Source organism: Pomacea canaliculata, linkage group LG3 (genome assembly GCF_003073045.1).
Source record: "Pomacea canaliculata isolate SZHN2017 linkage group LG3, ASM307304v1, whole genome shotgun sequence".
NCBI classification, from domain to species: domain Eukaryota; kingdom Metazoa; phylum Mollusca; class Gastropoda; order Architaenioglossa; family Ampullariidae; genus Pomacea; species Pomacea canaliculata.
The window spans coordinates 1,456,950-1,482,763 of NC_037592.1; the positions used below are offsets into that span (position 1 = coordinate 1,456,950).

The window sequence follows — 25,814 nt, forward strand, 5'->3', positions numbered from 1 at the left end:
GTCGCTTTCAGCTTTCTGTGTGTGCACGTGCGCAGCGCATTTGTGTGTGTGTGTGTGTGATGAATGTGTGAGTGCGTGCGCACGTGTTGACTGTCGAAGTTAGGTTTTTCTCGCCACAACACATGCAGCACCAAATAAAACTAACAAGAAACTCGTATTTTGTCCTACGGTTTATTTGTCTTCATAAACAAGCACCATATATACATAAGGACGACAAGCTTTTAGCGATGTAACAGAGTGTGGACAGTGTCGACTCCACAATGTAAACAGTAAGCAGCCATGGCAACAGTCGCCCCTGTGTCCCACATCGTGGCGGCCTCACACACCCTCCCTACTGTACCCGGCGATTCCATCCCACCCCAAGATTCAGCTGCAAAGTCAACAGGAAGAGACTTGTCATGTGACTCGGGTGTCTTGAGGTCTCAGTGACACTCAAGTCGGTTATTTCCATTGAATCACCTGGAACTGCCACGTTTGGTCGCAAGTCAGCCACATGGAACCTTAGATGTAAACACATAAACATGCCTGATACAAACAAAAACAAAAGCCTTAAACATCAATACAGTTTTTTCAAGGAGCTGGATAATCTACTGATCACTGAAATGTCATTGACACTCGTCATGCCAGATGTGATCACTGGCATCACACGTCGCTTGCTGATGACAAGTGTTGACAAGGATTACATCATGCTTGGGTACAGCCGCCATTTGTCTACACAAGAAATGTACGAAAACTGCGCATAAACACCACAATTTAGATCTTAATAGATGTGTTTGATAATTTGTATTCGTGGTAAACATGTCAGGTGTTAATGTGATAAACCAGGCGGTTGGTGGCGCATGACAGCGACAGTCAAATGTCGCGAGTTCCTATCTCAGTTTCGAAGTGAGTGCGCGTGCGTGCGTTGTTGTGTGACGTGCACTTGATGCCTCGCCTGACATGGTGTGTGTGTGTTGGTGCGTCTGTATGTGAAAATCTCTGAGCCTGGTCTGAGGGAGACGGTCGCCGTGAATTCTGCATAAACTTTGGTTTGGGGCCGTGTGCACGCCGCGCAATAGACAGAAGAGTTCTCACGTGACTTTCGAAACTAAACATAGTTCGGTAAAAAAAAAAAATTTAAAAAAAAAAATTTAAAAAAGTGCCCAATAAAAATTGTTTTTGTGACACAAAAAAATTCCAACTTATCACGCGAAAGAAAAATCAGATAACTACTTTGTCACATGACACGGTCACATTTGTACGAGAGGGCGCTCCAGTCGCAGGCAGGACACACAACAGCAGCAACAACAACAACGACGACAGACAGGCTGCATCACGAGGTGGTAGCTGCTGCAACAACTAGCAAATAATCAGAAAAGTCAAAGTCCGGATCAAGAACAACCATCTGCTACAATTAATAACAACAAAACACAAACAAAGTGAGGCATCCACCAACAATAACAATAAACAAAAAACCCACAATAAAAATAAACAAAAACCACCAAAATGGTCGTCTCTCCCCTGGTCTAATTAAATATAGTTAGCTCTTGTTGCCCGACCTTTGCTTCGCTAAAGCCTCACAACAAATTACAGGGCAAATCTCTCGCAAGTTTCCCCCAAGTCTTGCTAACGGTGTAGACTGCTTCTCACCCATCGCGTCAAGCGATTGTCGCGCTGTGTGAAGGCGACTTTAAGCGGCCAACAACGCTGAGACTAAGACTCTCGTGTGATGTTGTCTGCTGACATGGAAACAAACATCATAGTTGTACCTGATGCTGGATGGAGCACGTGACAGACGGGTGGTCATCAGAGGCCTGTGGACAGAGCATGCTATGTCGTCGTGTGATACCCCATCGCTGATCACACACCCACCCTACCCGTCACCAGCCCACCCGCCACACTTTTGTAGCACAAATACTTCTGTTTTCTGACTGCTTGTGCACTGTTGTGGTCAGTACGTGATGATATTTACCAACTTCTCCTGTCCAAAAAGCATAAATAAAAAAAACAAAAATACAGTTTAAACCCTGAATGCGTACCCGGAGCCACGATTCACTCCTGGTCCCCAGCCCCTGGGGCAAAGAGGAGGTGGGCGCAGGGTGGGGTGGGGTACGGTTCAGTAAACAGTTTTTATGGCATAACTTTGGCGCTCATGTAAACAGTACAGAAACGTTCAGCCAATGAACATGCGGCTTACGAAACATCCAGCCAATGAATACGAAGCACAGAAACGTCCAGCCAATGAACACACAGCTAATGCGCTCTTCCCTACACACTCAAAGCAATTACAGCCCAGCCGTAGTACACACAAAATTGTCTGTTAGTTTGTTTGTTTATATGTTTGTGGCTTGTGTCTTTGTTTATTGTTGTCCTCTCTGTTTACACCACGGCTTCGCGTATTATCCTCAAGTACTTTGCAAGTGGTCATGGTCCGACTCACGTCGTCGTGAAACGCACGTGCTTGTTCTCGTCTCCCGTCAGTAGCGACGACCGATGAAAAGGGCGATGCGGTGACAAAGACTGTTAGAAGGGGTCAAAGGTCAGTTGATGCGCAGTGACTGCCATCTCTGGTGGCCGCGTTCCTGGCTCCAGCTTGATGAAACATGTCGGACTGGCACTACCGCCGACAGACAGTCTATGTTAGTCCAGAAGTTCTCCGTCTGTGAGCGGATGTCTGGCTGCTCGGCGCTACAAGCACGATCACGTGGTCCACAGAGTTCGCACACACACACACACACACACACGTACGTACGTACACACAAACTGCTGTTTGTCGGCGCGACACGAGGAATTGTTCACCGTGCCAAGGAATAATAATCCCATCCCTTCTCCCAGAACATGTGGCGCGCATGCACGTGCGATGTCTCTCGCTGACGTCACGTCCGGTTCACTGCAGTCACAAGCGTCAGCCCAGCTGACTGGTGACGTAAGCGGAAGGAGCGTCATCAGGAGTAGAAGAAGCGACGCACCTTGGGTGTCAGCAGCTTGAAGAAGGAGTGAGGGAACATGGAGCGCGAGACGTTGGCGTACTTGAGGTAGTTGTAGGGCGTGGCGATCACCTCCAGCAGCGCGTGCAGCAGCAGACGATCCTGTCACGTGACACACAGCATCACGAAACCATTTACATCTCTGTCACACTACGCTACTATGAAAGTAATAGAGGTATGATAGAAGACTGAACAAAATGAATGGAAGTATTAAAAAATAATAAATGAGGGACTGAAAGTACAAAAGAATGAACGAAAGAAAGTCCACGGCTTTGAGGTTCTGCTTTCTTAAACTGTTCAGTTGCCGAGGACAATGGAAGCTCATGTGCACCTTTAAGTAGCACGACTGATCCAGCCCCAGACCTCCATTAGCTCGAGCGCTGGCTCTCGACACTCACCTTAAAGATCTGCTGATGCTGGTAAGAACTGTACAGCCGTCCATCCTTCACAATGTCTTCGATCAAGGATTGATACTCTTCTGAAACAAATAAAAAAAAACTGGGCTTCATTTGCTTTTCTCGCGCTTTAAGCCACTTTATGTGACAAGTCATCGGCAGCCTTCATCACTAAACCAGACGATTGTTTCCAGGCGCGGAGGTCTTCTGTCCTCGACACCAAGCTGTGCGGACCTGTGGACGTTCTGCAGATGACCATCATCTTAATCTCGAGAACTGGCCTCCAGGTGTGACAACAAATAGGTGAACGAGTACAACAACAACATTATGACGACAATATATGATTTCAACTGGCGGGTATCATACTGGTGTGGATGACGGATGTCCTTACCGTTGTAGGTGACGAAGGGGATGGAGAAGCCGCCGGCGGTGTTGTTGCCGTCGGATCTGAACTGTATCCACAGCTTGGAGGAGCGAGCAGTGAAGGCGGTGGGCGTGGTCAGGCTGCCACACGTCTCGAAGGTGACCCGACTATAGGGCGACTCTGCACACACACAAGACTCGGTTACCATGGCAACGTTACAAGGTCTGTAAAGCAATGTGTGGTATCAGTACTCCCTCCTTCTTCATCAGACCTTGGGAACCCGACTTTCCTGTCCCCAGGTAAACTAATTAAACGATCATACAAAGCGCAAAAGTGGAAAGTACAAACGTGACGCACATCACAACTGTTAAAATGGCGACGAAACTGACAGAAAATAGCGCAAAGTCACTCACTGGATTTTCTCATGACGAGCACATCCCCGCATTTGGAGTCGTCGCTGAGGGCGATGTCCGGCACGATGATGAGGATTCGACGATTCTTCTCTGGTTTGATGGTCCACACGCAGTTGACATTATTCGGGTAGTTACCCGGGTAGTTGGGTGACTGGATGACACCGAAGTACTCGCCATCAAACTTGCCGCACGTGCGGTCTGGCAGAACAGAGCAACAGCCGACAGGTGAGAGGATCGAGTCTGCATACAGCCACCCACATGTCTGTGTTGTCTCAGACATCATACCTACACTGTCAACATCTACAGTGACTACAGCGACATCTACAGCGACATCTGGTTCCCAGTCACTTAATCCCCAGACACTTCATCCCCGACACTTCTTCCCCTAGACTTTTAATCCCCAGACACTTCATCCCCAGACACTTAATCCCTAAACTAAATCCTTAACTATAAAAATTATGAAGTCAGCGAAAAATTTAATTGAAATTCAAATTCAAATTCAAATCATGCTATTAACTTCAACGTCATTTGAACATCTACAACATTAGTTAAAGTTCATATAAGCTAGTAAATTTAATGTTCTTCAACAATATGATATGAAAATTGTTCTTGAGTGTCGGGGATGAAGTGTCGGGGATTAAGTGTCTGGGGATGAAGTGTCTGGGGATTAAAAGTCTAGGGGATGAAGTGTCGGGGATGAAGTGTCTGGGGATTAAGTGACTGGACACCACGACATCTACAGTGACAACTACAGCTTACATCATCAAAGCCAGTGGAGAGCTGGCAGAGATTATTTCCTAGTGCACCCGGCTCTAAAACGTTTGTGTTTACGGGTGGGTGGAGACGAGATGGCAGCAGGCGTGAGCAGCGTTCAGACCTACCTTTGCAGTCCTCGGGGCTGGTGGAGGCTGTGTTGTCTGTGGTGGTGGTGCCGGGGCAGGCCACGCAGAAGTTTTGTTCGCTGTCCGTCTGGTAGGTGCCGACCGGACACACCTTGCACACTCCCTCCGACACCTCGTAAAAATGGCCGGCGGGGCAGCGCTCTGCACAACGAGGTCAGAGGTCACAAGCAGACTGGCTAACTAACCCCTACTCTCACTCGACAAGCTTCCCACTTACTCCTTGTGATTCATTCCCTGACATGGGGAACGTTCGCGACACGTCTGGACAGACTGAGTGGATGTGAGGGGAATAAAGACATCAGGTAAAACAAACCCAACTACAATAAAGAATAAATAAACAATAAATTAGGGGAAAACAAACGACGAGGTAAGACAGGTAAGTTAGCAAGGTGACTGAACATGCAAATAATGTGAGAAAAGCTTGATGAGGTTCATGAAGGTGAGCAGAGGTGATTCACGATAATCAGGTGAGAATGACAAAGAGTGCGAGAGACTGTCAGGTAGCAACACCTGAGTACACCTGGCGTAATTAGGGAACGACGAGGTAGACAAGGACATTGGTTTGTGGCACACCTAGCGGCTACACATCCTACACATTGCACACTTCACACCCAGGGTACACAGTTACCCCATGATGGGAGGATGAGCCGTTAGTCAGCAAGTCGCGGAGGTGTTTGGGGGAAAGGTAGCATAAAGATGACAGGAAGATGATGAAGCTAGTGATGATGAGGGTGGTGACCTCTCACCCTTGGCACGGCAGTGGGCGAAGGAGGAGGCGGCAGCACGTGACGTGGTCAGCTGAGGTCCGCACGGCGTGCACGATGTCCGGCCGGCCTGGGGCTGAAACGTGCCCGCGGGGCAGGGCACACAGGGCACCGAGCCGTTGGCGGAGTAATAGCCAGGGGCACACAGATCTGCATCACACACACACACCTTTACATCTCAAAACACACAGTGAGTGGGTATGTCAGTCAGTGCGGAATGTGCGCTCGCGCCAGCAGACAATATTCACATCACAATGCCGATGTCAAGAAAACACGTGAGCGAGCGAGCATATTGACTAAGATAATGTCAGGTGAGGATGGGAAGTGAGGTGTGAAAATTTCACTTATCTCAGGGACAGCTATTGTGAGGACCGTGCCCGGCTCATCGATGTCGTCCCCAACCCTCAAAGCAGTCAGCTGAGGTCAACTACAGTACGTCGCCCGGGAATCGAACCTGACACTGGGCGCAGCCTCGGGTTCAGACCCGCCGAGAGAAGAATGGCTGCAGCTGACTCCACTTCTCTTTGTGAGCTCGTGTTAGTGTTGACATCGAAATCTGTCTCGTGCCCCGCCCACCGGCTGCCTGACCGAGCAAACACCTCCCCCAGTAAACTACTTGATCCCGGGTATGACACAATGACAGCCACAACACCGGGTGCAATCGTCACCTGTGCACGGATTCGGGTTTTCCCACCTTGTCGTTAAACTTAATCGATGCCGGATGACGATGAAAGGGAGTGGCTCACCTGTGCACTGCTTCCTGCTGCTGGCGCCAGGTGGGCCTGTGATGTAGTCCTGGTCACATGACTTGCAGTTCAGCTTTCCCTCCTTGTTCTGATAGCTACCCGCCGGGCAGGGGCTGCAGGTACCGCTGGCCGCGTCATAGAAGGTCCCAGCACTGCAGGCCACTGAAAGCGGGTACTCACCCCGTTAGACCTCGTGCTTGACCCGGGTAGAGACTTGGGGCCGGATGCACGACACGTCGCTAGGGGTAGCTAGGGGACTAGAGGGCAGTCGCTATAAATAGCTGCGCTCCCAGTGTGCACCTGGCCCCAAGTTTCCTCAAACATTCTTTCGATTTTTTAATCTACTTCGTTGTCATGTTTATGTAAACAACTAGTAAGTACAAAATATCTTCAATAGCTTCCGTCTCATCTGGGTAGTCTAGGTTACCTTTCCTCTCTGGCCACCCTCCTCACACACACACACCCTCCCAACCCTGCTCTTAAAAACATCAAACCTCACCGCAGGTCTTGTTGACAAGAATGAAGCCAGCCTCACACGCCTCCTCCACTTTCTTGTCAGGGTTGAAGCTTTTTCTGAGCACCTTGTACTGCCGAGCTTCGAACCTGGACGAGATTACACGGGATCAGAAGATAGCAGAGAAGGAATGAAGCGAATGTCATCTGACACATCACGTGACGAAGGCTCTTCTTACTTGGACAACATCATCCATTATATCCTAATCCTTCAAAAATTGTCAATTTTCCCCAAAGATATGTTCGGCTACAAAAGCTAGGAAAAGAGGAGAGACAGTGACCTTTATGCACTGACATTTCTGTAAGCATAATGTTTGGTAGCCAACCAACATCTAAACATGTACTGTACTAATATCTACCTAGTACATGTACTGCAATATACAATAATACTGCCTAACACATCTACACAGACCCGCTTCCTCCCACAAACATTTAGCTGAGCTAAAGCCACCCGTTAGTGCGACTATACACCGCTCCCTCAGTTGACCAATGGACTGCTCCGTTGTGCGTTCCCATGGAAACTGCAGCCGTCACTCACTTGATCTCGAACTTGTTCTGACGGATGCCTTTCTTCAGTTTCTTGAAGGACCTCTTGAACCGCTTGAGTGTCCTGGCCGCCATGCAGTTAGCTCCGCACTTGCCTGCAACACGCACCACGTGGTCAGCCCCGCACTTCCGGCTGTCGACAGTTGGATTATGTAGGTGTCTGACGTTCGCTCTGTCCTGTCTACATGCTGTCTGACGTTCGCTCTGTCCTGTCTACATGTCTACATGCTATCTGACGCTCACTGTCCTGTCTACATGCTGTCTGACGCTCACTGTCCTGTCTACATGTCTACATGCTATCTGACGCTCACTGTCCTGTCTACATGCTGTCTGACGCTCACTGTCCTGTCTACCTGCGCTTACCTGTGGGCTGGTGCGAGTTCATCTGGATCTCCACCTCAGCCGTCACCAGCTCGTCAGGTGTGCCACGCACCAGGCGTTTCAGCTTGCTGACTTGCGTCCCACAGGTGATGTTGACGTAGTTGACCTGACAGCTGTTCTCACACCTGTACTTCTTCTGACCTGCAACATACAAAGCCAGCCAACGCACTTCAGGACCCACACCTGCACCACCATCGCACCGATGACCAGGGCAGACAGGAAGGAACGATGAGCAAAGATGAGAGTACAAAAGATGACAGGAAGAAGGAATAAAGTCTGTCTGTCTGTCTGTCTGTCTACCTTCCAGTGTCGCTGCCAGACTCGTCTTGAGCTCCTCCACGCTGGAGTTGCGAACCTCACATCGCTTGACGATGAAAGCCAGTCGCGCTCGTCGCTTGTAGCTCATCGCGGCCTCTTTCTCTGCACAAGGTGGGCCACACATCATCTCATCGTCGCGGGCCGACAACTCTATTAGTCCACAAGGGTAATTACAGGTAATACTACACAGGTAATTACAGGTAACACTACACAGGTAAGTACCTACATGTACATGCTGACTACAGTAAGCAAGTCTCTCTCCCTCACTGTACACAACAACAACAGTAAACACTCGCTCTGAGCAAGTCAAGAGGATTTTTCACATCAAAGGAAATGTACAGGAGTCGTACAAAGTACTGATACCATGACATTATGACCTCGTGATACCATGACCTTATGCCGGGAGGGTAATGATTCCTAATGCTATGAGGTCATTCAGCAATGGCAATCATTACTAACGTCACACCACGGCGGTCACAGTGACGTCATATGACGGTTATATCACGACTTACGCTGTGATGTCACTCTACGGTGGTAGTGATGACTGTGGATGACTGTGGCGGTAGACAGGGTGAACCACTTACCAGAACAAGCAGGAATGGACGTGTTCGCACCTTCCACCCTCCACTGGTAGTTGCTGGCAGAGCTGCACGTCAGCACCACCTCATTTCCGGGAAGGGAGGTAAATCTGGCTTTGGGCTGGCAGCGCAGGGTGCATCGTTGTTGTTTCCGGCGGGGGTCAGGGGGAGAGCACTGCAGGACCGACATGGGCACCTCCCGGAGGGGCAGGCATTGGTCAGCGTCTGACAGACAGAGAGGGTAATGGGTGTGTACCACCTGCAGAGGCGGCGTTAGGGGGTGGCAAATGGGGCGGCCGCCCCAGGCCCCGCTCTCGAAGGGGCCCCGCGCTTCAGCCCCGAGGTCATCTTTCTGACTTATTGCTAGCTGTGTTAAACAAGTTGTGACAAAAAAATTGACGTTCAGAAAACACTTCTAAGTTCTAATTAAGCAAATTATTGAAGCCATGTCTTAACTTTAAACCCGACAATAACAACAAGCAGTTTATTCAGTTTTCGTCACCATATTATTTCGCTTTAAGAAAAAGCCGCTACTGTCACAAACGGTGGGAAAGGTTAGGAACAATTAAAACACTAAATTCGTGCGTTATTTCGCGAAATGGATCCAGCCTATCTAACTGTATATGAATCAGTGCTTCCGACATCATATCAATAGGGATGTTGATACACGTACTCCGTTACCCAGGCCCCGCGCGGATGGTCGGCCCCAGGCCCCGCGTGTTCTTAACGGTTCCTAACGCCGCCTCTGACCACCTGCCATCCCATCCTCTTACCTCCCATCATCCCCTTCGTTTCAACGCGTGTTTGGTTGACCGCCAGACGTCACTCCAAAGTCTGAGAAAAAAACTGTTTGTTCCTGAGACTCGAGCTCTGAACATCTCAGTTCTCGTCGACAGTTCAAAGGTCAAAAACTCGTTTCCAGCAAGGTGACAAAAGTAGGCCAGCTGAGTGACGATGCACAACAGCAGGTTGATTAGCTGTGACACTCAATGGCCTCATAAACTGAGCGAGCTAATTAGTGCCACCCTCAGTGACGTCATAAACGTAGGCGAGGGCTGGTGAGCTGTTACCGTTAGTGACGTCACACAGGTATTTCAACTACTGATAGTTCTATCTTCCGTTAGCTTCCATCTGTAGATGCTGAATACTCACTACAATGATGTCTGGCTTTTGCTCACTTGTTCTCTCTCTTTTACATGAAACAACAAAATTCTCACTCAAGCCGCTAGGGTCGCTGCACCCGTTACTCACCCACACAGTCCCTGCCGTTGGGGTGCAGCTTGTAGTTGGGGGCACAGCTGCACCTGTAGCTACCCTCCGTGTTGGTGCAGTTGTGTTGACAGCCTCCATTCTGCACGGAGCACTCGTCTATGTCTGAAATGAGGTCAAAGGTCAACGTTGTAAGTGAAGCTCATGACATCGATGTTGTCTCCCTTCTTCACCTACTTAAACTGCTTTGTTTACTTGTTGACTTGTGTACGTCACGTGAGGAACCCTACCAGCCATGTTCTTAACCACTCTAACCGTCAGCTCCACCCTGTCCATCATTTAAAAAAAAAAAGTTTCAGTTCTGTTCGCAGCTGCACGTGCTCATCATGGCCTTGCTGGGGAAAAGTCAAATAATTTTGTTTAGACGTTCCGTTATTTCTTTCATTTCAAATTCTTTAATTAACCAGCACGTGCAAAAATCACAGAATGCGTAAAATAATTCCTTTCATTAAGAACATGTCCTGGTGATGGCCGCGAATTACTCTACAACCAAAAATGATTCCTTCCACCTACACGAGCATGCACGCGCTTACACACACATACACTACACACTACCTGCACACGTCACATTCTACACACTACCTACACACGTCACATTCCCCACAGATACCAAACCACAATGACACAGAGATGTACAGCAGTACACAGCAGGACATGCTAGGCACCTGCACAGTGTGTCAGGCCGTACTGCTGGTAGCCAGGTTTGCACGTGCACAGGTAGGAGCCAGGTAGGTTGGTGCACTCGTGGTCACACGAATCTTTCACTGCGCACTCGTCAATGTCTGCACACAGTGCAACGGAGTGTAAACAACAACAACAACAACAACAATTCTCATTGGTCACTTCACAGTCTACCTGTATGTCCACCAACATAAAAGGAATACTTTCTGTCTTTAGATGAATGAAATACTTTGGGGGAGTGCGGACGTCCTTAGGTGTGCTAACTGTACAGGTGTACAGGTGTATGTGTACATGTCCTCACACGCGTTACCTTGGCAGGTGTGGACTTTCTAAGAGGCCTTACCTGTGCAGGTGCTCTGGTCCAGCCCAACCTTGTGGCCCGAAGGACAGACACACTCATAACTGCCGTGGTTGTTGACACACTGGTGGCTGCACCCGCCCTTGTCCTTCTGACACTCGTCGATATCTGGTCAACAGACGACATGACACTGTCTTAACCTTCTGACCTGTACATATCTAGTCAACAGGTAACACGGTCATCTTTACGTCAACCATTCCCTCCACCCCATACTAAACCACACCCACCCGTTGTACGGTGTGTACATGCCAGCTCGCCCCGCTATGCTTCAGTGTACAACATCCATTCCAGACCTGGATCATGTGACATCACACCGAGTGGCTGTTATATCCCCTGACAACCAGTCCGCACCAACAACGATACTATTAACTAAAAAAGCTATGAATACTGTGGCAATGCTGACGGTGGCTTATACGGGTATATGACAACAAGAGGGTAGAGACACAAGACAGTGGATGCTACAGTCACCCAGGCAACTCCTCCCGTCCTGGTGCAGCTGGTAGCCCGCCGGACAGGAGCACACGGGGCCCGTGGGTGTGTCTCGACATTTCTTCTCACACCCGCCATTCTTCACAGCACACGATGCTGCACACAGACAGACAGACAGACAGACAGACGGTCACACAGACACATCCACAAAATATTCTCAGTTAATCATCCTTCTTTATCCTCTTGTTGAACAAAGCAGTCATCACGACTGCCACGTCATCATCGCCTTCTCGTCTCTTCCACTGACAGACGACACCACACTGAGGACATGGCAGTCTTGTGGAAATGACAGTTAGTGACGTCAGCATCGACACCCGAACATTGGAATGTCTCTACCACCCTCTGTACTCGCATACATGACAACAAAATGACTGTATATAAGCTTACGTATTTATATATAAATATACTTTACTATATCTACACCTGTATATACTGTGTCTAACATGAATGACTATATGTTAACAAATACAAATACCTAATATCAATGACTATATATAAACATGTATATCTCTAGAAATGACTATGACGTAACAAAGCAGCAGCCCAGGTGTATCGGGTGCTGACCACGTGACACTGACCGATGCAGGCCACCCTGTCGCTGGCAAGGATGTACTTGGGTGCGCAGCTACACTGGGTGCCGGTGGGCGTGTCCTTGCACACGTGCTGACACCCGCCGTTCCCAATACTGCACGTTTCTGAAACGTCACAGACCAGTGACATCACCAACAACAACCGTTACAACCTGGGGTGTGGAGACAGATGAAAGTGAGGAGAGACTTAGACACACACGTGGGTAGAAACAGGCACGCGCCTACATACGCACAAACACAATCTATGTACGCACCCACACGTACTCACGTACACATACACACATACCCACAGGGTCCATCAAACTCAGACCTACCCTAATATACTCCAATATATTGCAATATACACACCAGTATGAATATAGACACTAAAGTACCCACATGAACTAACCCTTCATACCTACAGAAATACGTACACGCACGCACGCACGGACACACGCACGCACACACACAACCACCGTGACGTACGGATGCACGTTTTGCCGTCAGGTGCCAGCTGGTACCCGGTTCGACACGTGCACTGGGGATTGCGGGAGGAGGTGGAGGTGCAGTGATGGTCGCACCCGAGCTTCGTATGACACCAGGTACCGCCTGGGGAGTCAAAGGTCACGGGGTTAGGAGAGCGAGGAACGGGTGGATGTACACGCTCCACATACACTCACTCACTTTCTACTCACATCAAAAGAAACGACTGTCGGTGTCTGCGCTCATACATTGCTACATCTCCCTACCCTGCCATCTGTCATCAGCATGTACTTGTCCTTGTCACTATTATGTAATTATCCTGTCATTGTCATTAACACCCACTTGTTCTGTCATCTGTCACTCTGTCACTCGCCATCAGCGTGCACTTATCCTGTCGTCCGTCATCAAAATGTATTTATCCTGTCATCTTTCATCGTTTTTATCGTTGTCCTAGTCTTTTCCTCTTATCGTCCCTTTCTCCTCATTACATACCAGCCACAGTCTAACCTGCATTCAGTTAATGTTCTATGCTTCAGGACGAGGGCAAAGGTCACTCACTGACGCACGTGCGTCCGTCCTCGTGGAGGGAATAGCCGGCGTCACAGCGACACAGGTAGCTGCCCACCGTGTTGACGCACTGCTGGCTGCATCCACCCCGGTTCTCTAGGCACTCGTTCAGATCTGCAGCATAAACACGTGACCATTGGGCCGGAAACATCCGATACAAACAAACAAACAAACAAACAAACAAACAAACAAACAAACAATAAAATCCACCCGAGACACATCATCAGCAACGGGCTAGGCAAGACTACGTCTCCTGTCGCAATCACGTAAACTTGCCGTAACCTTACTCAACCTGACCACGTAGTAGACAAAACTCACCGATGCAGTCCAAGCCGTCGTTGGTGAGAACAAAGCCAGGGTAGCACGAGCAGGTGAAATTACCCGGGGTGTTGTGGCACGTGTGTGCGCACCCGCCATTCTCAAACTTACACTCGTCGTCATCTGACACAGAAAGGAAGCTGAGTTATTTCCTGACTGCAGCTAGACAGAAGGTAGACAACAGAGCAAGTAGACAGCAGACAAGGTAGACAGATAGCTAGACACCAGGCAGACAGCTAGACAGCACAAAGCATGCCGGTATATTTTCTGACTGCAGTTAAACAGGAGGAAGGAAACTGCTTTATTCCTTAAAACTGAAGACATTAAATGTTGCTTTATTCTCCGACTGCAGCTAGCATCATCATCATCATCATGTCAAATATTCTAAAATTACTCCTACTGCGGCTCTAATATACCTTGTCAATATTTTCCTAATATTTCTGCCAGTCGGCCTGTGGAAGTGAGAGAGAGAGAGGAGACAAAGTTGAAAAATGGAAGCCTTTATATAAACAACAACAAATGAAATGATGAGGGACAACAAACAAGTTAACACCGGATAGTGGAGGAACGGTTCGGCGAAACTGTTTGAAACAAAGGGAAGGGGTACCGGGTAGGCAAGAAGCGAAAACCTATTTTCTGATTGCTAACCCCAAAAGCGAAAGAAAGGAAAAGGAAAGATGAAGACGACCCTATAGTTGACTCAGTTTGCCAGACTCCTCTAGCGCCGATGATTAACGAGGAAAGTAGACACCCGGTCGTGAAAGAGAAGTAAAGTTGATAGCAGGGTGCGGAACATTCCAAAACCATCTCCAGGACTAGTGGCGCAGACAGATTTATGTCCGCCATACATCTCCTACAGTCGGTGCTTAGTAACCATCGCCTCCACTCAGGGGCGGCAACTGCCGCGTGTAACACGGACCTTCACGGGTGAGTGGAGAGTTGTCTTGGCAGCAACCGTCACTGGATGGCTTGCACAGACCCTCCCCACGCGATGAGCCAAACACCCGCTTGGCACCGGGCACTAAAAGTCTCATCAGCAAAATAGAGAGAGGGGGGGCTAGGGGGAGGCAAGGGAGGAGGGACAGGATGGGGCGAGGAGTGGAGGAGTGGAGGAGGAGGCGGCGAGCTGAAACACAAGACCCTCTGCAACTAAGCACCTCCATTGCATAAAGACAGAAGAAAGGAGTGGAAGAAAATGTGTCTGGGAGTGGAAAGGAAGTGGAGGAGAAGAATGCGGGAGGGAGAGGTGGGGGTGATGGCGGAGAACTGACGAGTAGACAAAGCACAGAACTGTAGACTGTGAGGTTAAAGTGCGCGAGCACTGGTTTAACCGGCGTGACGTCACACGGTGTGTGGACCAGCTTCACCGTTATCACAACGCACGCCATCTGTGTGTCTGTGTGTGTGAGAGAGAGACAGAGAAATGTTCAACCCTTCACACTGTTCGTTTGTCCGCTTTTACTGGGAGAGTAGAGGGTTAGAGTGAAAAAGACTGACACGATAACAATGTAAACAAAACAAAACAAAACATTTCACAACATCTGTGGTTAAGTATACGAATAAACAAAAACATAAAAAGTAAAGTGCGAGGAGTCATAACTAAAAGATTGCGAACCAAAGCAGACGAGGTGAGAAGTGGAGCAGAACTCCACGAGCTACTCACCCACGCAAATCTTGCCGTCGCCATAGAAACCGTCCTTGCATTTGCACCTGTAGGTCTTGCGCGAGGTGAGGCATTCCGCGTCCTTGTGGCAGTTGTGTGTCCCCCGCTCACAGTCCTTGGCTGAGACAGAAAGTGGTCACCATGGTGACGAGGCTGTGGAGATGATGATGATGATGGTGGAGGTGATGCTTGAGGGGATGTTAGAGGAGAGCTGATGATGGATGAAGTGGGTGAAGGTGAAGGTTGAGGGTTATTCTATATTTCACACACTCTCTCTTTCTCTCTCTCTCACCTGGTTCCTAGTTCTTGTTACTTGGTACCTCTATGCGTTTTTTATATTTGTCTTTTGTGAGTCCTCACCATTGTTGTTTATCCTTCCGTCCTTCGTATTCTCTCCTTTCTTTTGTTATTCTTAGTACACAAAGGTATGTATATACACACAGAGATCCATACACACATAACTATGTACACACACGCGCATGTCTTCCTGACACCGAGGTTGATGTGGTTGTAGTATCAGTGTTGATGTGCGCATCGCTACATAAGGCGGTTTGGATGTTGGAGGTTGTCATTGTCGACATATCGACATATACATATAGACACAAACTACCAGGTACACAATTTACGAGTGCTCACCTTTGTCAGCATGTTTCTGTACTATTCACAGTTTATTATATTGTACACACACAACCTAATTCCAAAATTTCACACAAAAGTTTCCCGTGGGAAAGAGTGCGGGGGACAATCACTGAGCAGACTTCTGTCCAAGATGCCACAAGTAGTGTATACAGTGATGCAGCATCCTCCCTCAGCCTCTGTATTCTCCCCCATCCCTTGCTCCCTTAGAATGGCTAATTAGTAATCGCAATCACAGCAGCCACCCTCAGCGCAGCGGGTGGGTAGCGACTGTGTCATCGGCCCTGCACCCCGATAATAACTGCCTGCCTCTCTCTCACCTTTGTTCCCCTCTCATCTAATTTACGACTCCGGGGGCACCCACCCACCTGTCATCGCAGACAGTCTGCCTTTGAAAAGTATCCTGGCCTGTGACCCGCTAAATACAGCCTACCCGTGCACACCCGTGTCTGGGGAACATCCACAAGTCGATGGCACACAAGTCTGCAAGTCTCGTTATGTCTCGCGAGGTCGGCATCACATCACTGAGCGCAACCGAGCAGTCAACTTTTTGCTGTTTTTAAAGACAGAATTTCAAGCTGAGAAGGAAATGGACTTAGTCGCCTGTCGTCACTGATGTTGTGTGCTCGCCCCGTGTCCTTAACGGAACTAGTCACACCACGACGACTACTTAGTCAGTGGTGGCCGTCAGTGGTGGGGAGAGAAAATATTTGTATGAACCAATGACCGGCACTGTGCAGCGTGTAAGTGTTTAGCACATCGCATAGCATCGTCAAGTGTGTCACATCTTGTATTATAACATCACATCTTGTATTATACCGTGTGGTATTTTGCCTATTATAATATATAATACCTTGTATCAAGGTACTGTGTCAAGCCATACCCACCCGGGCTGAACTAGGTTCAAGACCAGGGGTGGGCAATTAATTTTCCCAAGGGGCCGCATGAGAAATTGGGATGGTTTTAGAGGGCCGGACTAATATAGTTAACTCAGTTTGATCTAATACTGTATATAAAATATATATATACTGGCAGGCGGGCTAGCGGGCGGGCCGGTCAGAGACAGGAGGCGGGCCGGATGCGCGGGCCGCCCCTTGTCCAGGTCTGTTCAAGAGGATCGGCGATGAACGTCCATCACAGTATCAACTGTAGAGACCCGCGATACCCGGTTTGTACATATTAGCGAACAAGGCTAAGGGTAGAAGACAGGTTCCACGGTATCATGCAGGAGCCTGTCCTGACACCTGACTGGCTGACCTCCCTTGTGCACAGAGACTGAGAAGGTGTGACACAGGAAGTGACGACATGCAGCGTGTCGCGCGGGGCAACAGGATATAGGTTACAGGATACTTGCTTACTACATACATTGTACCTCATCTTGATGTCGTTCAGTGTGTCTATAGTACCTCCCTGTCCACTGGCCTCATCGCTCTCCAGCGATGTTAGGAGCATGAAGATTATTTAATGATAATCAGCGACACTGATGTCTGGCAGTGAACTCAACTCAGTCATTTAAAATGTACCCGGGCATGTCTATAAATTATCTTATTACATTAAATTGCTGCAGTGTATCAATCTCAGCCTCCTGTAGGTCTCCTATTATGAAAGGCTGCCACTTATCCCGGTGATAGCAGTGAGACCCGCTGCTGTACGGACTGTGAGGCCGGCCACAAGTTCATTATCCCGAGTTGTAAAGTCGCTGGCAGCGAGCTGACAATATTCTGTGGCTGCCTTGCCAACACGCCTGCTGTTTTCAATGAAGAAAACTGATTATCCGGGCAACCTGCTGACTGAGTGTCGGTCCTGTTTACTGGAACTTGTCCGCCTGAGTCAAGAAGCAATTAAAGTACAGGCAGCCTGGCAGGATCGCTAACTCTGCGTCGCTCCTGCAGCCCGCAACAGATTACTTCCCCTGCCCGCCCACCTTGCCATTAGGCTCCTGCAGCCACAGGGCAGGCAACCCTGCTTCACGGGGAGGACCACCCCTTCCCCCTCATTATCCCTCCCTTGCTTTTCACTTCCATCAATGCAATCAAGGAAACTAATTACCTTTGACCTCAGACAATTTATTTTTAAGGAAATCTCTTTTAGCACAGACGAACAAAATCCTTTTTTTCTATTTTCCGATTTTTTTTGTCTTAAAACTTGTTATCTTGTTTAATGATTTAAGCATTGAAAGTCGTTTTACTTGTGATTCCTGCATACCACACCAGAGAAAGGACATCAAAGCCCCGGTAATGTATTTTGGATAATAACAACTAATGATAAGTGTACTTGCTGCAATCAACGGTCGGCTCTGACAACTGTTGTCGCTTATTAATGTTTAAATAACGGATCATGACCTACAGGCGTTTAACATTAGTTGACCTTATGTCATCGAGAAAGTCTGATGATATAGACATACACCAACGACATTAATATAGTGATGGGAGGGTTGAGGTCCAGAGAGGCAAGTGACATCGCTGACCATTGGAACATTTACTGGGCAGCAAAGTTCTTTTCCCACAGACGGCAGTTCATCAGGTGTGCACAGGTAACTGTTTTTGTTGCAAAAGATTTGCCATACAAGGTGTGACTTGTGAGAACATTATTAAGAATCATCCCAAAGTACCAAACTCTCCATCAACCAATCACAGCAGAATGTCCTGGGTCACTGACCTCTGCCCTGTGAGCACCCCACTGAGTAGCCGACGGTCAGGTCAGACCAACAGCCTCACGCACCAAGATCACCCGACCGTGGTGAGCCAAGGCGTTGAAAGGCGGGGAACGTGGGATCGCAACTTGTCTTCCGCTCATCAGCCTCTCGGCAAGGCCAGCCATCCTCGCACCTGTACACCCAGGGTGTGGGTCGCCACACGGGGTACACAGGGAGGGGAAAAGGTAGATGGGGACGGATGGTGGGGGACAGGAAGGTATCCGCCAAGCCCCTGGCTTGACAAGTGGTGTCTAATGGCATGCTTCATCACGCAATTTGCTGTTAAGGTCCCCCTCCCTGTTTGACGATCCGCCGCTGAGCCCTCGGCGCGCCAGGAGCAAAGCGCTCGACGCTGGCAATGACAGACACAAAGATTAGAGAGCAGCGCCTACCTGCCTAGCAAACAGTGCAAACCTATCATTAACTACAAGTCTACTGCCATGTAAAGCCCAGCGACAGCGCATCTGCAAATCATTTACTGTATGTAAACTGCTGGGTAGATCATAGTGCAACATCACCCCCCTCCCAATAATAAACAGGCGGCGAGCGGCGAGCGGCGAGAGGAAGCGCAGCGGCAACTGTGTTAAAGGTCCATTAAACGCTCTTAACGCTGGGCCAGAGTGCTTTAAAGTGGCATTTAGCACTGGCTGCAGGTCACGGCAACAACAAACCTCAAGTATCGGCTGCTTCCCTCGCTTGATCAACTTCCCGCTATGCAGCGCCGCGGCCCGCTAAAGTGAGCCGTGCAGCATGCTGGGCACGCTAATGTTAGCTAGACAGCATGCTGGGCACGCTAATGTTAGCTATACAGCATGCTAAGGCACGGTAATGTTAGCTATACAGCATGTAGAGGCACGCTAATGTTAGCTATATAGCATGTAGAGGCAAGCTAATGTTAGCTATACAGCATGTAGAGGCACGCTAATGTTAGCTAGACAGCATGCTGGGCACGCTAATGTTAGCTAGACAGCATGCTGGGCACGCTAATGTTAGCTATACAGCATGCTAAGGCATGGTAATGTTAGCTATACAGCATGTAGAGGCACGCTAATGTTAGCTATATAGCATGTAGAGGCAAGCTAATGTTAGCTATACAGCATGTAGAGGCACGCTAATGTTAGCTATACAGCATGCTGGGCACGCTAATGTTAGCTATACAACATGTTGGACACGCTAATGTTAGCTAGACAGCATGCAGAGGCACGCTAATGTTAGCTATATAGCATGCTGGCCACACTAATGTTAGCTATATAGCATGTAGAGGCACGCTAATGTTAGTTATACACCAGTAGACAAATAGCTGCCTTGAGGCGCTAATGTTAGCTACACCGCATGTAGATACAGGGCTAATGTTAGCTATACATCATTTAGAGACACGATGACGTTAGCTATACATCATGTTGAGACACGCTAATGCTGGCTCAGGTCTACAATTTTTGCTCCGGTCGACACCATGTCAGTTAAAAAAAAAATCCACCCTGCCACCCTGAAGTGCGAGGAAGACAGACGATAAAAATCAAGGAGAGTTTTTGGAGAGCTGTGTGCTCTGCCTGTCGATGTATCTACGACTGTGTATTAAAATAACTCAGCGCGCGCTGGAAACTTTTCCAATTCCACCAAACGACACCCACCCAGGGTACCTCAAACACCCAGCGCCTCTCCCTGTCTGTGGTAGGTAGGATCCGTGTTTTATGCGCCGCACTCGACTTCGAAAAAAAAGTCTTGGTGGAAATAGAAATTTCAGGGGCTGGAGTGGGGGAGGGCGTTGTTCTCATCACAAAAAACGACTTTCGGGGAGAGGATGGGGGGACGGTCACGTGCATTACAGCTTCGCGGTTTTTTAAAATGTTTGTTCGTTTTTTTAATTTTTATTATTATTATTTGCTGTTGCTGTTCTGCGCATGAACCCCGCCAGGGACCGCCCATTAGACACCCACGAGCGCCGAGGGAATTTGAGGGATGTGCACTCAGGGCAAACAAGGAGTCACGTGTCTGCTGTTGATCCTCCCAACCTCACGTCACACAAGCCTCAGGGTATGTCTACACAACTGTTACTGGGGTAGGAACGTCACACTGTGCGTCACACATACTGGGGTCTGGGGGCGAGACGAACCCTCCTGCCATCGACCCCCCTTCCCACATCCTCCGCGTCTTCCTCAACATTGAACTGATTCAGGGAGTTGGTCTCGAACACGCGAGCGCTGGGTTGTGTGTGGGTACAGATGTGAACACTGGGTTGTGGACAAATGTCCTCATGAATTTTTTTTTGTGGAGGTGGTGGTGGTGGAGGTGGTGGTGGATACCCATTACTTTATAATCTTTTTGCAAAATGTTGACTAGAACTCGGCACGTGAAAGATAATTGTTAGGCTTTATCATTCTCAAACATTTTACCTTCGCAGACCACTTTATCAAATTGTCGTTTGTGCAGCGAACACCTTGACAACATCAAAAGGTAATTTGTAGTCGCGAGACAAGACAGTAACAAACACCACATCTTGACTTGTGTAAGACAGGTATCAATACAGGTATCAATACAGGTATCAATACAGGTGTGCAGTACAGGTGGCACCACCGCTCGCCCAGTTTGTCATCTTCACTTTCTCACAAACCTCACTGTAGTTCTGGAACTGTTAAACGGTTTGTCCTCCACACGACTCCAGCACTTGACAGTCGAGGTGCTAACACACACACAGCAGCATGGACAACACAACACAGCGGACTGTACAACAACAACAACCGCCAACACCAGCGCTTGTAGCACTAAAACAACATTAGTGCCAGTAAATTGGAGCTCTGACCATCACGGAGATTACGATTTCATCAAGTGGACACCAATGTCTACATCCCGTTTATTAATCTAAAGGTGCACTGCGCATGCGCGCTGGTAGAGGTGTGATGCCGCTGTGATCAAAGGCTTGAGACACCGACACGGAGTCAAGCGCTGGCGTTCAAAGCCCGAAGCTGTCGGTTCATTGCATGTTGTGGCGAGGCAGCCTCCCTCAGTCCACCCAGCTGTACAATGGCCTCCCTCCCCAAGCTGGTTAGTGCCCACAATCATCTTTTCTCAGGAACCCTCCCAGCGCTAACCAGGAGCGCCGGTCTCATGGTCTCTGTGGTTAGCCAGAGGGTGACGAGTGCTCAGCTGTACCCGGCCGTTTGCTACAAGTCTAGACACAAGCACCCGAAAGCGTTGGAGCAGGTGGAGGGTGAGTATCGGAGCGACGAGCGGGACAGCGACTGAGATTTACGGCTCCGCAATCAACGCGCGCTGGAAACGGGATCGTGACCTCACTTCCCCCTGCTTGACCTGTCGACAGAGGTCAACCTCGCGCGGGCTTCACACCCCGAGTCGGGCAATGCGGAGGAGAAGAGCGAGCCTGGTGGAACTGGGGGCGACGTGCAGCAAGCTTAGGACGGACTTAACTGTTTAAGACGGACTTAAGTCACCTGCTCACCAGCCTCGACATCACACACGCTGCTGTGTTCTCACGCGCCTTGCAGCTCTCAAAACCAAAAGATCCTCCTCTACACCTTTGCCAACACACAATCCACAGTTCTAAAATCCGTTTCCGTACTTACGCTTACCCAAGCATAAATAACAAATTCTTTGATGTTTCCCAGAAATAAATCTTGACCCTCTTGCCTTAGAGTGCACGCGCACACGTATGGAGGAAGCTTTGTTGTCGCGGTGAGTAGTCCTACAACATGGAGCACTATATCATGGGCTCAACATGCTTCCATTGTTTGAGACAGGCCTTAGGACTATAGTGTGCAACTGGCTTTAGTAACAGCGTGTGAGACTGGCCTTAGGACCACCACAGCTCCTCCCTTCGCTCAGTCTATTTACTTACATTGCAGTGTGTCTGTGGTGTACACCGACTGCGCACTCGGGGAAATGTACATCACGTGTTTCTCCTTGGGGCGGGAGGGCGAGGTGCAGGTGTGGGTAGGTAGTAACCCCCTCCCCAAATTGTATTAACCCCTCCCCCAACTGTATTCCTGCGCGAGACACGCGGGTTATGTTGTGTAACCGTGTTTATGTCAACATTGTTTACTTTGCACCACTGCAAGAACTTCTCCCGCGATACAGCCTCCATCTGAAGTATAGTACTGCTGGCAGTTAATTACAGTTGATGTGAACCACAGTTTAACTGCTAATAATTAACTCAGTTGTTTGTGGGCGTGGCCAGTCAGTTGTCGGCGTCTGTCATTACTGAGAATAAAAACAGAGCAGTTCACTGTGGCCACTGATGCTGGCGAGACATGTAGGTACAGTAAGACAGGAAGACAGTAGGACAGTGTCATGTCCACCACACTAATGGAGGTGAGGTACAGGTATATAAGTACAGGATGACAGGAAGACAGTAGGACAGTGTCATGTACATTGTACACCACACTAATGGAGGTGAGGTACAGGTATATAAGTACAGGATGACAGTAGGACAGTAAGACAGTGTCATGTACATTGTACACCACACTGATGCTGGCGAGACATGTAGGTACAGGATGACAGTAAGACAGCAAGACAGTCATGTCCACCACACAAACTCTTTCTCGCTGATCATTATTTTTTAGTTTTAGTTTCTTCTCTCTTCTCTCCATCTTGATAATGTGTTTATTTCTCACAAAGACCAAACGATCGCGGTCATGAGATTGTAAGACCATGGCAACAGCCTTGTCATCATGATTTATTTACTGAAATGTAGTTGAAATGTCAGTTAAATAACAGTTCTCTTAAAGTACACGTGGGCATTATTTGCTGGATTAAATACTTTTTTAAAAAATTCGCTGGATACATACACAGTCTTTAGGAGATTCCATCGTCCGAGTCATGAAGTGACAGTCATTACTCATTAGGTAGAAACTTACTTTGTTTTCAATTTGTCAATCCAGCATTCTACTCATTTCGAAAAACATTAAAAACTTTATTGTAAAGCAAACTTGTTGAGATGATTCTGCCCGAGGTGAGGCTCCTACACTCGCACATTCTCAGGATGGGATGGGCTCGACTTTCGCTAGGTTCGGTGCATCAAATATATTTTCGACTTCCTAAGGTTTATTCATAAGTAACTTCGTGTAAGTCCTGAAATATCTATAATATGAACTCAGTAACCTGCAGCAAGAAGGGAATGCTAGGCTCAGCCTGCGAAGGAACCAGGACGAGAGAGAAGGAGGGGGAAGGCACAGAGGAAGGAAGAGAAAGTGAGAAGGAGTTGAGTTTTTGAACGAACTCTTTTTTTTTTTTTTTTTTTTGAGGAGTGAGGGGTGGAGGGATGAGTTTATCTTTACCAGACTGTAAGGTAAGCTGCAACCTGTGCAACATTATTGGAAACAAGAAAGTCTGTTTTGTCTGCTGAAGTGAACGCCGCTGTGAAGTGTTGCCCCAGGGAGGCTGGAAGATGGCGCAGATAAGACAAAAAAAGGCGATTAGCCGCCCCGGGGCTGTCTTAACTTCACATCAAGCCGCGGCCACAGGCACGAGCAGCGCGCGCCCCGCCACCAACTGGAAAAGCACCCACGGTACCCGCCACCCGACACACGGCGCAGCGGGACGCCAGCGCTTCTCCTGTTGTGTGCGAACAGAAACATCCGAGGTACCCGGCCACCCGGCCCGCCATGATGTGGATGGATCTTTACACCAAACAAGGTGTCCAGCGACTTTATGCGCGGCGCAGATGGCTGCTTGGTGCGCGGTGTGCGTGCAGTCGAGTGAGGAGGTCACTGAGGTCTTTCAGGGGCGGTGAGTGGTCCAGTGGGGCTAGCGAGGACAGACAAGTTCGTGTAGTCACGTGCTTGGTATCGGACAACAAAAAAAGATAGTTAAACATCTGGTACGAGATAGTATGTGAAACTAGTGACGACAGCTCCTACACAGACATTGGGTGAGACACTGGGCCTCGCGAGTGAAGACAGCTCCCCCTCCCTCCCCCCCTATGACAGACACTCGGCAAACCACAACATGTGAAACACTACAACAAACAATCCTCCAAACTCCAAGCCACGCACTTGGTACGAGACAGCAGCTCAAGCGGATAAAATGGCCACAGCTTGGCACTCCAAATCAGCGAACAGGAAGTCTGAGACTGCGCATGCGCCAAATCCCGGATGAGCAGCAGTTCACTTGGGTAGCGGGGTGTAACAAGGGTTACATAATGTATCTAAGAGGATGTAACCATTGGCACGCACCGTGAGCACAGGTGTACAGGTTACAGGTGTAACCACCATTACAAGGGATGCAGCGAGTGTACAGACGACAACCACATCACGTGGCTGTAGCCGCTGTCATCGTTGTTGTCACCGCCACAAACATAATTAAGGGTGTGTCAGCACACAGAAGCTTGTGTGACAGTTGGCTGTGGGACAGGTGTAAGTGGATATCGCTGGAATGCCGATCCTGCCATGTGGCCGGCAGCACCTGTGCGACTGGCAGTTTGCGTTATTGGCGGGTGTAGCGGGTGTAAGTATACGTCACTTGACGACTTCTACCTCTCCTCCCTGTGGTACAGTGCAAAAAATATAAATAAAACTACAAACGACTATGTTATAGGGGTCTGCTGTGTGTAGGTATCTGACTGTAAGTGTAAAGGTCTACTAAGTGTAGGCGTCTACTGACTGTAAGTATAGGGTCTACTGTGTGTAGATATCTGTAAGTATAGGCGTCTACTGACTGTGTAAGTACAGGATCTACTGACTGAGAGTGTAGGGGTCTACTGTCTAAGTATAGGGTCTACTGTGTAAGTACGGGGTCTACTAAGAGCAGCTCTGCTGAAGTAATTCTTCAAAGGAAACGGTGAGAACAGTTGAGAGGCGGGGGAGGAGGAGGGGAGGGTGGCGCTGAGATGATAAACGACTGTCACACGGCAGGGGAGGTAAGGCGTGAAAAGAGAAATGAAGGAACAGCGAAATGTCTAGAAGGTCGCAGATGGGGGTGGGGAGGGGGTGTCGGGGCAGGAGGGGGTAGGCTCCACTGTGGATGTGTTTTACTGACATGCGCAGTCCGCCTGCTGATGTTGGCTGCTGAGGTGGATGCACTCTGCCTGCTACCCGCCCCCGCCCCTACTGTCCTCCTCTCAGCTGTTGTCCGCGCCCTCTGGCGGCCTTTGGGTAGGTACTACGGCACATCACTCATCCTTTCTCATCTTTCGTCATCAAATTCCTGTAAGATGTAAGCTCTAGTGTCGTCTGCTTCAAAAAGTTG

General features: G+C 48.9%; 1 protein-coding gene across 3 annotated transcripts in view; it reads right to left on the bottom strand.

The window, feature by feature from the left end:
- Positions 1–781: 781 nt before the first annotated feature.
- The window catches only part of LOC112560140 (signal peptide, CUB and EGF-like domain-containing protein 2), a 51,361-nt gene continuing 26,328 nt past the window's right edge, over positions 782–25,814 (bottom strand). For all 3 annotated transcript variants that reach the window (XM_025231740.1, XM_025231739.1, XM_025231741.1), the window contains 21 exons: positions 15,284–15,403; positions 13,621–13,743; positions 13,294–13,416; positions 12,739–12,861; positions 12,262–12,378; positions 11,663–11,779; positions 11,180–11,302; positions 10,821–10,937; positions 10,138–10,260; positions 8,893–9,111; positions 8,291–8,410; positions 7,973–8,131; positions 7,602–7,704; positions 7,050–7,153; positions 6,551–6,712; positions 5,787–5,954; positions 5,020–5,181; positions 4,139–4,336; positions 3,753–3,905; positions 3,365–3,444; positions 782–3,068 (listed from right to left, as the gene is read on the bottom strand). In XM_025231740.1, coding sequence (XP_025087525.1) covers positions 2,925–3,068; positions 3,365–3,444; positions 3,753–3,905; positions 4,139–4,336; positions 5,020–5,181; positions 5,787–5,954; positions 6,551–6,712; positions 7,050–7,153; positions 7,602–7,704; positions 7,973–8,131; positions 8,291–8,410; positions 8,893–9,111; positions 10,138–10,260; positions 10,821–10,937; positions 11,180–11,302; positions 11,663–11,779; positions 12,262–12,378; positions 12,739–12,861; positions 13,294–13,416; positions 13,621–13,743; positions 15,284–15,403 — 2,858 coding nt within the window. In that variant the 3' untranslated portion in view covers positions 782–2,924. The remainder of the gene's footprint in view (positions 3,069–3,364; positions 3,445–3,752; positions 3,906–4,138; positions 4,337–5,019; positions 5,182–5,786; positions 5,955–6,550; positions 6,713–7,049; positions 7,154–7,601; positions 7,705–7,972; positions 8,132–8,290; positions 8,411–8,892; positions 9,112–10,137; positions 10,261–10,820; positions 10,938–11,179; positions 11,303–11,662; positions 11,780–12,261; positions 12,379–12,738; positions 12,862–13,293; positions 13,417–13,620; positions 13,744–15,283; positions 15,404–25,814) is intronic.